Genomic DNA, 13,584 nt, shown 5'->3' with positions numbered 1-13,584 from the left:
AATTCAATCTATCTCAATCTAAGAGTCTATTACATTTACACCCCTGTTTTCCCAGCTGTACCAGAAGGCAGCAATAATTCCGCGTTTTTTTTCCTAATTTCCGACTGCGCTTGAAGGCAGCAGTGTTGAGTTCACGCCCCTTCGAAACGCCTCCGCCCAGTGCACAGCAGTAAATATGCAGAGTATGTGGCAGCAGCAGCGGCAGTGTAGTAAAGTCTGCAGGAGAACCGTCTGGATACACGAGCAACTGGAGCTGAAGCTTTTTCACACCTGGACGTTATAAGCTGCTTTTTAACTCTACTGAAAGGTAACTAGAACATCATGTACTGAAAGCAGAGGGAGAGCTCAACCTCCTTTATGACAGGTTGACTACTTTTAATTACATCATATGTCAAATCTAATTTATCCTCTCGGCGTCTAATAGTGTAAGTAAAGCTAAAAAAAAAAAACTATTAAAGAACCTAAAATCATCATGCTTTCACATTTCAATTTATAGCCTAATCCCAGAAATGTAGTCAAATTCCATGACAATTGAAATCAATGGCTGTATTTAATTAATGATCATATTAAATCCAAGCATGAGGTCACGGTGTAATTTCTGAAAAAATGATGGAACAAGTGCCAGGGAAAAAAACACTAACTTTTTTATTGGACTTTAATTCAATATAAGACAAAAGTTCCTACTAGAATTACAATTGTGCATCAAACAGTTCAAATAATAAAACTATTTAATTAGTCTTAATTCTGAGGAATGTTTTTGGGTATCAACACAGACTACAGAATATATACAGTACCAGTCAAAAGTTTGGACACACTTTCCCCATTCACATCAATGAGAAAGTGTGTCCAAACTTTTGGCTGGTTCTGTATATTTTAGTATGTTTTAATACACTGAACTGGTTTACCTTTGGCAAAACATTTCAGTGACGTATCAGCTTTAAAACTGCATGCAGCTTCAGTGAGTTTGCCTCTCTGTGCAGGCATATAAAGCCTATTTCATTAAAAGTACAAATCAGCACAGTCATTCTCATTACACTGCAGCCCCAAGGGAGCTTTAAAGGGGCAAAGTTAGTAGTCTTTTGATCCCCTCTCATGTTCAGGCCTGTTGTTCAGTCTCTAATCCAGCTGGGAGGAGGGCCGGCCTCCTAGTGGCTCCTGTTTCCTTTTCATTTAATTAACAATATCAGTAGCTGCTTAATTTTATCTCCACAGTACGTTATCACAGCAGGCTGGTTTGCTTTGCGGTGAGAAAGTCTTAAAAAAAAAAAAAAGAAGTTAAATTTGTCCTTTATGGAAGCTCATCAACGCCCTCTTGTCCTTTAATTACAGACAGACGCACGCGTGAGTCAGGGAGTGACTGTGAGGTAATGACAGTGTTTACTATACACTTGTCCTGTTGGAGGTTTGTATTTGTGTCCCGCAGCCGCAGCCTATCATCAGACAACAAAAAGCCCTAAAATGCCCTGAAACATTCCTCCTGGTATTAGTCTGCTCCGTTGTTCCGACCTGGGTTGCATTGTTTGTGTTGGGGTTGTTGTTTTCTTTTCTTTTCAGGGTGGCGGTTGTGGTTCTTTTTTAATTCAACCGTTTCTCATTGTGATTTTTAGGAATCCGTATTGGAGCAGCTTTAATTCTCCTGATCTTTCCAAGAAAAACATGCTCGAAACCGCAAAAAGAAACAATTACGGTGATGATTAACATGATCATCACCCCCTGAAATCTAGAATTGACCCTGTTTAAAGGGTTATCAGATGCTACGGTTGTGGTGAAACTGAATGGCCTCCAGGTGAAAATATGAAGGGCGTTGCTGAAAAGCATTTAAGCTCATTTAACCTGAGGAACAAACTCTGAAATAAAAAGGACATATCTGAACAAGCAGAGGAGGAACAGATTAAAAAAAACACCAAAACAAGTGCTTGCTTCACCTTCTCCTGTCTTTCTCTGTCTCTTTTTTTTAGAAGCAACACATACACAATGCCAAACTGGGGAGGAGGCAACAAGTGCACGGCGTGCCGCGGGACGGTTTACCACGCTGAGGAGGTGCAGTGCGATGGCAAGAGCTTCCACAAATGCTGTTTCCTCTGCAGTAAGTACAGTTTAGCTCCGACATAACTTGAGGATTAAGATCAAATTTAAAAGTAGTTTTTAGCTCACCGAGAGGAGATCAGATGTATTTTATGCCACTGCTCACAATTTCTTCCCATCTTCAGGCAGCCTCTCAATTTATAAGTCTTGTTTTGCTTTTTCTTAAAAAGGTTTTATATACTGTATAAAGATCAGTTAAGTTATTATAGGTAGTAGTAGTTGGCCTCTGAAAACATCTGTATCATTTCTCGTGTGGCTCTGCAGAAGCTTTCTAACATCTGGAAAAAATGACCCTGGTGATGTCATCAGGGTGAACAAACTGGGGACATGGAGTTTGAATGACATGGGACATTATACTACAGGGAGTGTAGGACTCTGTATTTATGGAGCTATGGACCACTATAGACTAAAAGTCAAGATTTTGATTATTTTTCTTTCTTTCTTTTGGGAAAAAGAAAATGATGCACCCCTCAATATGTGACAGGTGAGTTGGAGGAAAGTGCAGCTGTCTCACTCATAATTAGTCTCAATAAATATTCCATCAGTAAGTGAGACAGTATGCAAGACTTCTTCTATTTAAGTGGATGAAAGTGCAGCATTAAATCGCTGTAGCAACCATTAAAATGATCTTATCATACTGCAGATGTGAATGAAAAGTGCTTTTGAAAACTCAAGAGTTGACGGTTTAAAACGCATCTCATTCATTAGCTGTGTCATCAGAAAACCCAGGGGAGGAAAATTATGAAAAATGCCGTGAAGAAGGGTGAATTTAGCATGACGGCCAACTCTTAAGTCTCACATATCAAAGAGTTTCTTCCACTGGCTCGTAAACAAATGCATTAGAAACCAATCCAGGGATGAGTCAGGTGAAAGGATGGTGAACTCTGCTTCACCTCCCAGCAGCTCATAAAGGACAGTTTGTACTGCTTCTCCCACTGGTCATCCACCAGTTGTTTAGTTCACGCCTCATCGTCGACCCTGCCGGATGGGTGGGCGGCCTCGTTCCTCCTCCTGAAACCGCTCCGTGAAATGTCAGTGAAGATGTTCCGGAGAGGACAGGGATCACACAGCCGCTTTCATTTAACCGTTATCAAGAGGAGACCGAAGCCATCCGAAGCCACGAAAGAGAGTTTGTTTTTTTCCAAGCGCTCGACTTCACAAAAGCAGCCTTGTCTGACAATCCTACTGAGGCTGAACCCAGCGAGTCCGTGACTCTCCTTTGCTCTTTTCTTCCAGATTCTCAGTCTGACATTCTCTGACATTCACCACATATCATTTCTGAACATGAAAGGCTGCTACATGGAGACAGAAAAGTCACACAGTTGCAAACAGAACCTCATATGACTCTACACTACAATGCATGAACATTAATGATGTAACTGTGACTAAACGGGGCTGTGAACACTTGTGACAACAACTCAGACACTCAGGAAACAGAGGTAGTGAAGGTAATATGAGGATTTAGGAGCCATAAGATTGGAAATCCAGAAATATTCTAATAAGCTCCTCCAGCCTTCTTTTCAGAGAAGTTGGCATGAGATCAGATGAGGGTTGAGACGTTTTTCCATCCAGTAGATTGAAATCTTAAACCGGTCTCAGACGCTCGCATAGTGCACGTCAGTGTACGAAGAATTCAGCTAATCCCAACAGCCAGTAAATGTGCAATGCTTCTGTTTTCTCAGGCCATACATTATTCAGTCTGTACATTCATGCCAAAGTCAACTTTCTCCACAGCTACCGTACAGCCTGCTGTTGGAGGTTCAACTCCAATACCCAGAAATCCTGAAGTGCTGATGGTAGAAAAACTAGTTATGTAATCCCAACTGCTGAGCACTTATTTCCTCTCTTAATATTAAGATTTTTGCTTTGCAGGCTGAAATAACTTGGACATGTAAGTTGAAACGAAATAGTGGAAAACAGAACACGATAAAGAAACACTGAAGTCTTAAAAAAAAGGGAAAAAGAATAGATGAAGCAAAGATAATACCTGATGAAAAACGAAGCGTGGAAAAATCTCAAGTTTCTTTTCACTTAATATCTCGCTTGGCATTAACATGACAGTTCACTTCAACCAGATGTTTGTCAAGAAAAACGATGTGTTCACTGCTGAATATATGTGTTTAGCTGAAGGACTGAAAGGAGTTGAAGTGGCAGCTGAAGCACAGTTACTGAATTAAGTTCAATTGGAGGTAGAAAGCTCATATTTCTTCTTTAAACTAAGAGTAGATACACTTTTTTTTGTATTTGAGAACATTTCATCACCATTATAATGATGAGAAGGTATTTTATATCTATGTTCAGTGCAGGATGACAACATATATGTGACTCTCTCTCTCTCTGTGTGTGTCTTCAGTGGTCTGCAGGAAGGGTTTAGACAGCACCACGCTGGCTATTCACGACGAGGAGATCTACTGCAAGTCGTGCTACGGGAAGAAGTACGGCCCCAAAGGTTACGGCTACGGGCAGGGGGCTGGAACGCTCAACATGGACCGAGGGGAGCGGCTGGGAATCAAACATGAAGAGTGAGCAGGGCTGGTATATTACCGCTGGGTGTTATATAATGATAGATACAACAGTTAAAGCTGTCCAAATTCGTAGATGAAGCAACATCTCTGCAAACAAACTCGCAATTGTCTCAATAAACTATCGTTCACATTGTTAACTAACTGCACAAGCGGCTGCAGAGAGGTTTAAAAGGTCAGCGAGTACTGACTCACAGTGCAGTTACCTCCTGACGACATGTGTTCATCACGCTGGACTTGAAGTAGCTGCAGATTGCATAAACGGAAATAAACAGATGCATAGAATTAGAAACCTGGGAAAGATTTTCAGATAAAGACATGGTCAAAAATTCCCTGATAGTCCTCCAGTAGTATCAGTGGTCAGCACACTAAAAACACAAGGTCAGAGTCCCATGTATTTTCCCAGCATGCATTTCTGTCCCTAAAACTTTTAGTGAGGAAAGAAACCTCGACAGGACAATTAGTGCACAGTTTGCCTCTTTATCAAATCCAGCTCGCCCGCAGCAGTTCCCATCTATGCTCAGTAGGTCCACCTTAAAACTGAAGACCAGAATTGAGAGTAATGATCTCGTGATTTAACAGATTATTAACAGATCAGGATCACTGCTCTCTAACAGTCTACCAGCGTGCGGTACAGAACTCAATAGGATAGGGTTTACATAGTAGGCACTCGCAAAAAAATGACACCAACTTCTTAGAGCGATAAACTGTAGTTTCTAGTGTGTAACACTGTGAGCATGATGTGACCATAAACAAACACACACACACACACACACGTACGCAGAGTGTTTATCCCGTCCCAGACGTCAGGTGGTTATTATGAAAGAGTTTATTATGTAACCAGCAGGATCCCACTCAACTCGCTTTCTCTGTCCTCCACCACAAAGACTTTCATTCAGGGGCCACTGGGACTGGGCAGTCACCCTTCAATAAGCACCGCTCCGAGGCCCCCAGTGTGCCCCGCTCACTAGCTCGCCCACCACTGGGTGAGGAGGGAGAGAGAGAGAGACTGCTTGTTTTTTAAATACATTCTGGAAATGATTAACTAATATGAATTAAAAAGAGGAATTATTGTTTAACTGACACAGACAGTAACTGAGGTTTTTAACAATGCAGATGTTTAAGTTTCAGGTCATTATTGAGTATATAGTATAAATGGTCGCACGTTAATGTAAGCAGTCCCAGTGGGTTCAAAGGTCATTTCATAATGTCAAAATTTAGACTTTGTTTTAGAATTTAAAAAATACAATTAATTTAATAAAAGTTGAATTCCTATGGATATAAAACATAAACATAATTCAGCATACTGTTTATTTCAGATGCAGGTTCCCCTTTAAAATGAGTAAAATTAACTTTTTAAATGACAGAATGCTTCAGTATATTTCAGAGATTTGGTCATTGACAGTTTTCAGATGCCGACTGATAAACCCTCATTTTTAAGATTCCATTTTTTATTCACATGCTTAATTTGCCCCTTTTTTTCCCCCTCTCTTCTTTTCTATCCCCCCCTAGGACACAGGTTCACAGACCCACCACCAACCCCAACCCGTCCAAATTCGCGCAGAAGTTCGGCGGTTCGGAGAAATGCGCCCGGTGTGGAGACTCTGTGTATGCGGCGGAGAAGATCATGGGGGCGGGCAAGGTGAGAGAGTGTCACGGCTCCCCTTAAGTATAAGCTGATGACTTCACAAAGTCCAAAACCAACAATGCATCCATTCATTTGATTAAGTGAGCTATCCAGGATATAATAAATATCATCAGGACTTTAAAGTAAAGCCAGCTAGCAACACATTTTGATACAATACACACAGTCAGTCAGACTTTAAATCAAGACTTGTGCCAAGATATTACTCCATTTGACTATTTGGCTTTCACTAGTGGAGCCAAGTAGCATAAATGATGACGCTTGGCTCAGGTGGGAATTATGGGGGTCGTCATGACAACGGTGATGAAGAGTCTAAAGCGAGATTGGGAGCCTGGGAATCTGATCTTACCACAGATTTAAAGAATGAACTCCTGAAAGAGAGAACTAGAGCTATGATTATGTACAGATACAGCCTGAAACGGACCACACGGGGGTGAAACATGTTCGACTTGAGTGAAAACATGTGATTATTTTATTATTTTTTATTTTTTTACAGGGCTGAACCACATGCAGGAGGTTTGGTGTGGTCTCTCCTAATGAGAGAACACCAATCCTGTTTGAGCTTCCTAACAGCTGGCAGTAATCGTGTCAGGCTGTGCAGACACTGGGGTGGGGGGGTGGGGGGGTAAGCGGGGGCTCTGGCACACACATATTTACAGAAGATGAAGTCATGAGCTGAGACTCTGGAGATAAATCTACAGGATGTTTTGCAGAAGAAGAAGAAGAAGTAGCTGTCCACAGAGGAGGAAAGATTTGTGCTCTTAGTGAATCCTGAGAGCACAAATGTTGGGAGTGGACTGTTTCCTGTCAGGAGGCGCTTGTTGATACATATAATCTGATTTATAGCAGGTGATGTCATCGGGCGGAAAGCTGTTAATGTGTTTCCTAATGGAGGAAATCTATGTGGGGATGCACTCATTGGCTAAAGCAAAACCTTTAATTCTCTGTACTGATACAAGGCTTCATAGAAATCACACTTCTTACATCTCCGCTTGAATACAGTTATGTCTTAATACCTACAAAGGGTTAAAGAAAAACTAAAAAAACAACTTGACATGAAAGGTAATTCTTTGTTTCTCATCACAGCCGTGGCATAAGAACTGCTTCCGCTGCGCGAAATGCGGCAAGAGCCTGGAGTCGACCACCCAGACCGAGAAAGATGGAGAAATCTACTGCAAAGGTGAGATGAAGCATCCAGAATGATACATCGCATCATCACACAGTGTTCCTGTGACCGTCTGATGGATTACTATCATCGGTAATGTTTCACAGACAGACAGCAACAACACAGGGTAAAACATTTGGTTTAGCTGACGCACGCTCTGGCAGAGCAGGAGAATTATAAATCTGTCAGAGTGATTAAGCAGCAAAGAAGCAACATCCACTAATGAGTAATACATTCAATATGCTGACTAATCACTGACATACAATCCCTCATACTGATCGTCAGCAGTCACCACGTGAACTCAGTGACACCTCGAGTGAAATAATCCATGAAATAAAGTCACATGGTGGCAGCTCCTCTGTTGGGAAGGGGGAGTGTAATCACAACCATCAGGTTTTAACAATATTCCACATCTCTTATAGATTTAGGTAGAGTATTACATCATTTTGGAGCCTAATTAAAAAAATGCTTAGAGCTTTAAAAACAAACAAGTAAAAGAAGCTTCAAATCTATACAAAAAGATACTGGGAGCCAATGAAGTGTAGCTAAATACGCTCACTCTTCCTCTTTAGAAATCATCTTTAGTAACAGCTTACAGGTTGACTTCTTACCGCTCTTCTTCACTTATGGTTGTGAAGACGTTAAAGAACCAAATACAACTGGTTCAGACTGACAGATATGTGGAAGCACATGTTCCTGGTAGATAACTTACTGTAGTTCTACTGTTTACCTACTGATATTCATGACAAAAGATAAGTCTTATTAGACCTGTCACAATAATTTTATTATTGTAATAATTTTAAGTTATCGACTTCTTGTACGATAACATGATTATCAACATCATGTCTATATATGGACTTATCATATGATACATGGACATGACCTCATTTTTTTTACCTCAATATTGCCACACTTCACATTATTCATGTCACATTGGCTAAACAAGTAGTGTCCTCCATTCAGCGAGCTATTATATTATCATATCAGTTGTATAAAATGATCTTCAAATGACAATAATATCGTTTATCGCGATTATTTCCGAGACAATATATCGTCCAGTAAAAGTAGTTATTATGACAGGTCTAAATCTTATGAATGGTTTTTAGTGTCTGATAAGCCTTCAAGCTAGACTTCCTGCATGGTATTATATCTTTCACCAGTATCTGAAACAACACACCCTCACCAACACGCCTCCTGCATTGTTTAAAGCTGGACTGATTCCTGTATGAACGCCTGCTAAAGCAAACAAACTGCAGGTACATGACAATCACACTGTGAGCAGTCATGATGCAAAATAATCACGCCACTAAAACATTATAAATTCTCAAATATCCACTCATGTAAGTAACTAACAAAAGGCTCCATAATGTTAACAAGTGAAGGGCTCTTACAGCTCAGTCACTAGCAGCTGATGCCGTCACATCAACAACAACAGAACTGGATGAACAGGCTCTTAGGTAACATAAACACACGTACACAGGGTGTTGTGTTCACAGGCGTCCCTGATGACTGTCATCTCACAGTCGGTGTGTTGGTGATGTCTCGTTGAGCGATCAGGAACAGCTGCAGTTCGACCTCCGCAGTGATTCCTCTTTACTCATCAAGCACAATGAGATAAGACGGTTCAGCTAAACACACCGACGCTGGTACACACCGGCACGCATAGAAACACACGCAAACACGGACGTCAGAGCGCATTGGATGTTTGCTCGACATCATAATAATGCCTCGTACTGATGAGCAGGAATGTTGCATCTCGGGCTCTAAGCCCCCAAAAACTGAGCCGCTGCTTTCAATCAGCGGTTTTTGTCTCGCTGTCCTCGAGCTGAGACATCCTGACTCTATGTGAGAGCAACAGCTGGGGATTGTTACTCCGTCTCCACATGAACATTTTGAAGACAGATGTGGACGGCGGACCGGAGGCGTCACATTTGCACAAGAGAGAGATGAAGAAATTTCCAAACACTTATTTAGTTTGATATCTTGTTTTTGTTTCAATCTGAAGAAATTCTGCACTTGGTTCTGAGCTTATTTTAAACATTAGACATTAAATTGAGATAAACAGCTCGACAGTGCTAGTAAAATTCCATGTGAAATTAAACTTCACGTTCATATCTGCTCTGAAAATCACTCATCCTGTGTTATTCTTAAAGAAAATACCAGAAACCCTTCAATCATCCACTTTATTTCCATACAGCAGCTCAAATCTTCCATAAAGGGAATGAGGCGTTTTATCATAGGCAGACAGTCACACTGAGCCTGATAGCATCCTGATACACAACATGAGCCACAGTGAAAACAAACAGTAGCTTTCCTCCTTAAAGTCTCATTCTTATGCTTGCTTTTGTGAGCTTATACGTCTTGACACACCTTTCTTTGAATAAGAAAGTGTGTCTGAGCTTCTAACTGGTGCTGTAAGATCTTTATGTCTATTTACAAGTTTACTAAACTAAGGTCACTGCTACAAAACCATATTTTCAAGCACACCTTATTGAATGATATAATAATCCACAGTCCTGCACTTCAGAAGGCTCGTTAATTAATTAGCTTTTCATGTGTAGCCAAACAGCATGTAGCTACGTAAACATACCTGCAAATGTCAGGTTGGTCCCTTTTTAGAAGCTGGTGGGGTCATTGCTCTTCAAAATACTTGTTGACTGCAAAAAGAGATGATTACATGTGATTTGAGTTAGATTTTAAATGAGCTAGTCAGCTGCCCTGCTGTAAAATCCAGCAGCTTCAAACTTAAGCTCGTCATTAGTTGGTCTTGCTGGATTTACCTGTCGGGTCAGCTTGCTCAAGTTGGTTTGAGTGCATGCATTGGTTGGTTTAGAGCAGGCATGTCCAAAGTATTCCATTAAGGGCCGTGTGCCTGCAGGTTTTTGTTCCAACCAATCAAGAGCACACATGGTTCGACCAATCAACTGTCTGAAGGCTGAGATGAGTTGATTAAATGAGTCAAGTCTGGTGTGCTACTGCTTGGTTGGAATGAAAACCTGCAGCCACATGATAAACCCTTTATGAAATAGTTTGGACAACCTTCATCATCATCAAAAGTTAATGCTAACATAATTCACACTGGTGAAGTTTCTTGAGTCACTAACATTGAATCCTTTCCCATTCTTCTGAGAGCTTCATGAACCAGCTGTGCCACCATCACCTTCCAGCTGTTAAGAAGTGTTCAAATGAGGTTTCATGTCTCTAATGTAAAACTGCACTTAAGGAACAACAAAACCTGCAGCTTGTTAATGTTTCTTCTTTCTTCTCCTTCCCTCCCACAGCGTGTTACGCCAAGAACTTCGGACCCAAAGGGTTCGGGTACGGCCAGGGAGCCGGAGCTCTGGTCCACGCTCAGTGATGGCAGAACTGGATCACATAGACTATCTTGTCTTCATACATTCCTATGTCCAACATCATCATCGTTGTTTTGCTTATGTTTTCTCCCTTCGAATGCTTTTATGTTTAAATAGGTGCTCATACTTTTTACAGTTTACAAAATAAAAAACATTAACAAACCAAACCAACGTTTCACATTTGACTGTATTTTATTATTAAAGCCATTAAAACTGAACCATGCCCATATGTTTACATCTGAAGCGGAGTTACAGTGATGTCTGAAAGTGGGCAGAGAGGCACTGGAGATGATTATGTGCTTTATCTTTTTTTTGTTTTTTCTTGTTTTTAATATTCCCACATGATGAGGTGAGAGGGGAGACAGAACAGACTTTTATTTTAGGCTGCTGGAAGAACTTAGTGAGGGACTGAAATGGCTTTGAATTCATGGTCCTGGATGAAGCTGGGGGGTGGTGAGGGGTGCTGAGCTCTGCCCTACAAAAACAAAAAGTCCACCACCTTGTTAATTAAAGGCTGTTATTAGAACACAAACGGATCGTTATTGGTAACTTTGTTTTTTTTTTGCTGATATGAAATCTACAACCGAGTCATGACCTTTGACCTTTCACAGCAGCTGCTGTGTGTTGTCTTTGCAGGGCAGCAGTGACATCAGTGGTTAATAAGGGTGGGTGGAGGGTGGTGGTGATGGGTGCAACGTAGAACGACGACATGACCGTCCCCTTCTAGATGATGCAAACACTAGGCCCAAAAGTTTCGGAGGCTCCCTCTATCCTTAAAACTATTGCATGAACACATTTCAGCTTTTTAGAAAACGGAAAACAAAAAAGAAAAAAAAAACTTGGCGTCTGCCTTAGAGTTTAGTGTCTTTGCTTTACAATTTGTACATCCAGTGGTATAACAAACCCAGCGATATATGACAGAAAAAAACCCCTTTAGGATGACTACAGAGTCCACAAGCATGGAACATTCAAATATATTACACACTTGCACAGGAGAGCCTGACGGGTGGATCTGACCCGCCTGAAGACAACTTCCACTAAAAAGATACACACACTGGATTTGAGAGAGGAAAAACAAAAAACAAAAACAAAAAAAAAAACAGACAAATGAACATAATGCAGAAAAATACTTGCAAATACTTAACATTCACTATATACAGACACATGGCTCGCCGGGCTGTCACCATGGTGATGGCGATTGGGGGAGGAGGATGGGGGTCTCAGTTTGATGGGGGACGGCGAAAGCCCAGCAGTCCCAAGCATCGTACATGCAGTGGAGAGTTTCTTGGCGGGGGGGATGAAGGTGGGGGGTGGGTTAATTTCAGGGTTAAAATGCCTATAGACAGCAGTGTCGGACATCACTAAAAGCTACAGTCATACACTTGGAGTATAGTCACTTCATTTTTCTTCGTTCCGTTTGGTTGGAAGAAATCCCCCAAACTAAAAAAAGAAAAGAAAAAAGGGAAAACAAAAAAAACACTGACGAAAAGAAAAAAAAAAAGTTACAAATGATTTGTAGATTGCTTATGTACAGATGCACATTCTTTACACTTCAGTCCATCCTGCTGCTGCTGCTGGAGCCGACTGCTCACATGGGGGATCCAGACAGGAAGTGACAGGAGGGCGGCCATGTCTGATGGGGCCCCTCCTCTTCCTCTCCGTAAACAATGGAAGTGTCAGTCCGGTCCCTTCTGTTCAGTAACGGCCAAAAAAAGTAAATGGAAAACCAAAAGACTAAAAAAAAAAAAATTAATCAGTGCAATGTTGTAGGCAGACAAAAGACAAACAAAAAACACATAAGACTTTTACAGCTTCTTGAGAAAAAAACACATGGAATGAACCTTTTTGTAAACTCGTCTGTCCTTCTGCAGCGTTTTAGATTGTTCTCTCTTGCTTAAACTCTGCCGTTAATAAATACACTCGCTGCACCTCTCTATAGAGTTTTATGAAATTCTCGGGCTTCCATGTCAAACAGCTACAGGTACTCTTTCTTTAATAATGATTTTTTTTTTCTGTTTCTCATAAAAACCTACTCAGCTAAAAATGATGTGAAATGTAAAAATGATGGCGCTAGCACAGAGTTACTTTATAAATAGTTTCTTTTAAAATAAATATACCTGTATCACATTGTCTGTAGGATATTTCCTGTCACGTTTAGAGTGGTCGCCGCTGAACGAGCCCCTGTTCACGCACTTCATTCTGCGTTAATACTGCTAACTGTGACTTTACTATTTAAAAAACAAAAAACAAAATCAGCTGAACTATTTGTAGATGTGTATGGCTGTGTGGAGGGAAAAGGTTAACGGTTAAATGTTCAGTGGAGGCAGCATTACTTCAGGAAGTGAAGGGAGTGGGACTCGTCCAGCGGCTCCACGTGTAACTCAACACTTGCCTCTGATAAGTTGGCAAATCCTTATCAGCTCGACTCGAAAATTCATCACGGTGCAAAATCAAGACCTTAAAATGACATTCCCTTATTTCTAATCACACTCAGAAACCAATTCATGGTTAAAAAACAAAAAAAACTAAAACATTTCCTTCAGCTTCGCTGGTCACCAACAGTTCATTATAACAGGAACAGCAGAGTTCCTGAACCAATCAGAAACAAGAAAAACAAACTACAGGGCACATCAACAGGGACACCATAAATAAGATATAAAGTGGGGAAGGGGAAGAACGATACTGCCATGTAATGGTGCTGCTGTGTGTGCAGCGTAAAGTCTCCGGTACAAACAGAAGAGCTTTTATTTTATTTCGTGATCAGACTTCCTCTCGTCTGTCAGCCTCCCTCCTTCTCTCCATTTGTGCCTGGCA

The 13,584-nt window shown here is 41.0% G+C and overlaps 1 protein-coding gene across 1 annotated transcript; it reads left to right on the top strand.

Annotated features, from left to right (window-relative positions):
- Positions 1–201: 201 nt before the first annotated feature.
- Positions 202–10,882, top strand: csrp2 (cysteine and glycine-rich protein 2). The gene is made up of 6 exons (XM_062443751.1): positions 202–307; positions 1,959–2,086; positions 4,439–4,607; positions 6,120–6,249; positions 7,339–7,432; positions 10,699–10,882. Exons 2-6 carry the CDS (start codon positions 1,975–1,977, stop codon positions 10,773–10,775), a joined length of 582 nt encoding a protein of 193 aa, XP_062299735.1. The 5' UTR covers positions 202–307; positions 1,959–1,974; the 3' UTR covers positions 10,776–10,882.
- Positions 10,883–13,584: the final 2,702 nt, after the last annotated feature.

This window comes from Scomber scombrus, chromosome 22 (assembly GCF_963691925.1).
Source record: "Scomber scombrus chromosome 22, fScoSco1.1, whole genome shotgun sequence".
Taxonomy (NCBI): Eukaryota; Metazoa; Chordata; class Actinopteri; order Scombriformes; family Scombridae; genus Scomber; species Scomber scombrus.
The sequence above is the reverse complement of the archived record's forward strand: the minus strand, read 5'-3'. Positions and strand labels throughout refer to the sequence as shown.

Bases quoted from the DNA above. Each gene is read 5' to 3' on its own strand.
- csrp2 (XM_062443751.1), top strand. From the start codon at position 1,975: ATGCCAAACTGGGGAGGAGGCAACAAGTGCACGGCGTGCCGCGGGACG. The intron at 4,608-6,119 runs GTGAGCAGGGCT...ATCCCCCCCTAG, and splicing joins CTGGGAATCAAACATGAAGA to GACACAGGTTCACAGACCCA. The intron at 7,433-10,698 runs GTGAGATGAAGC...TCCCTCCCACAG, and splicing joins TGGAGAAATCTACTGCAAAG to CGTGTTACGCCAAGAACTTC.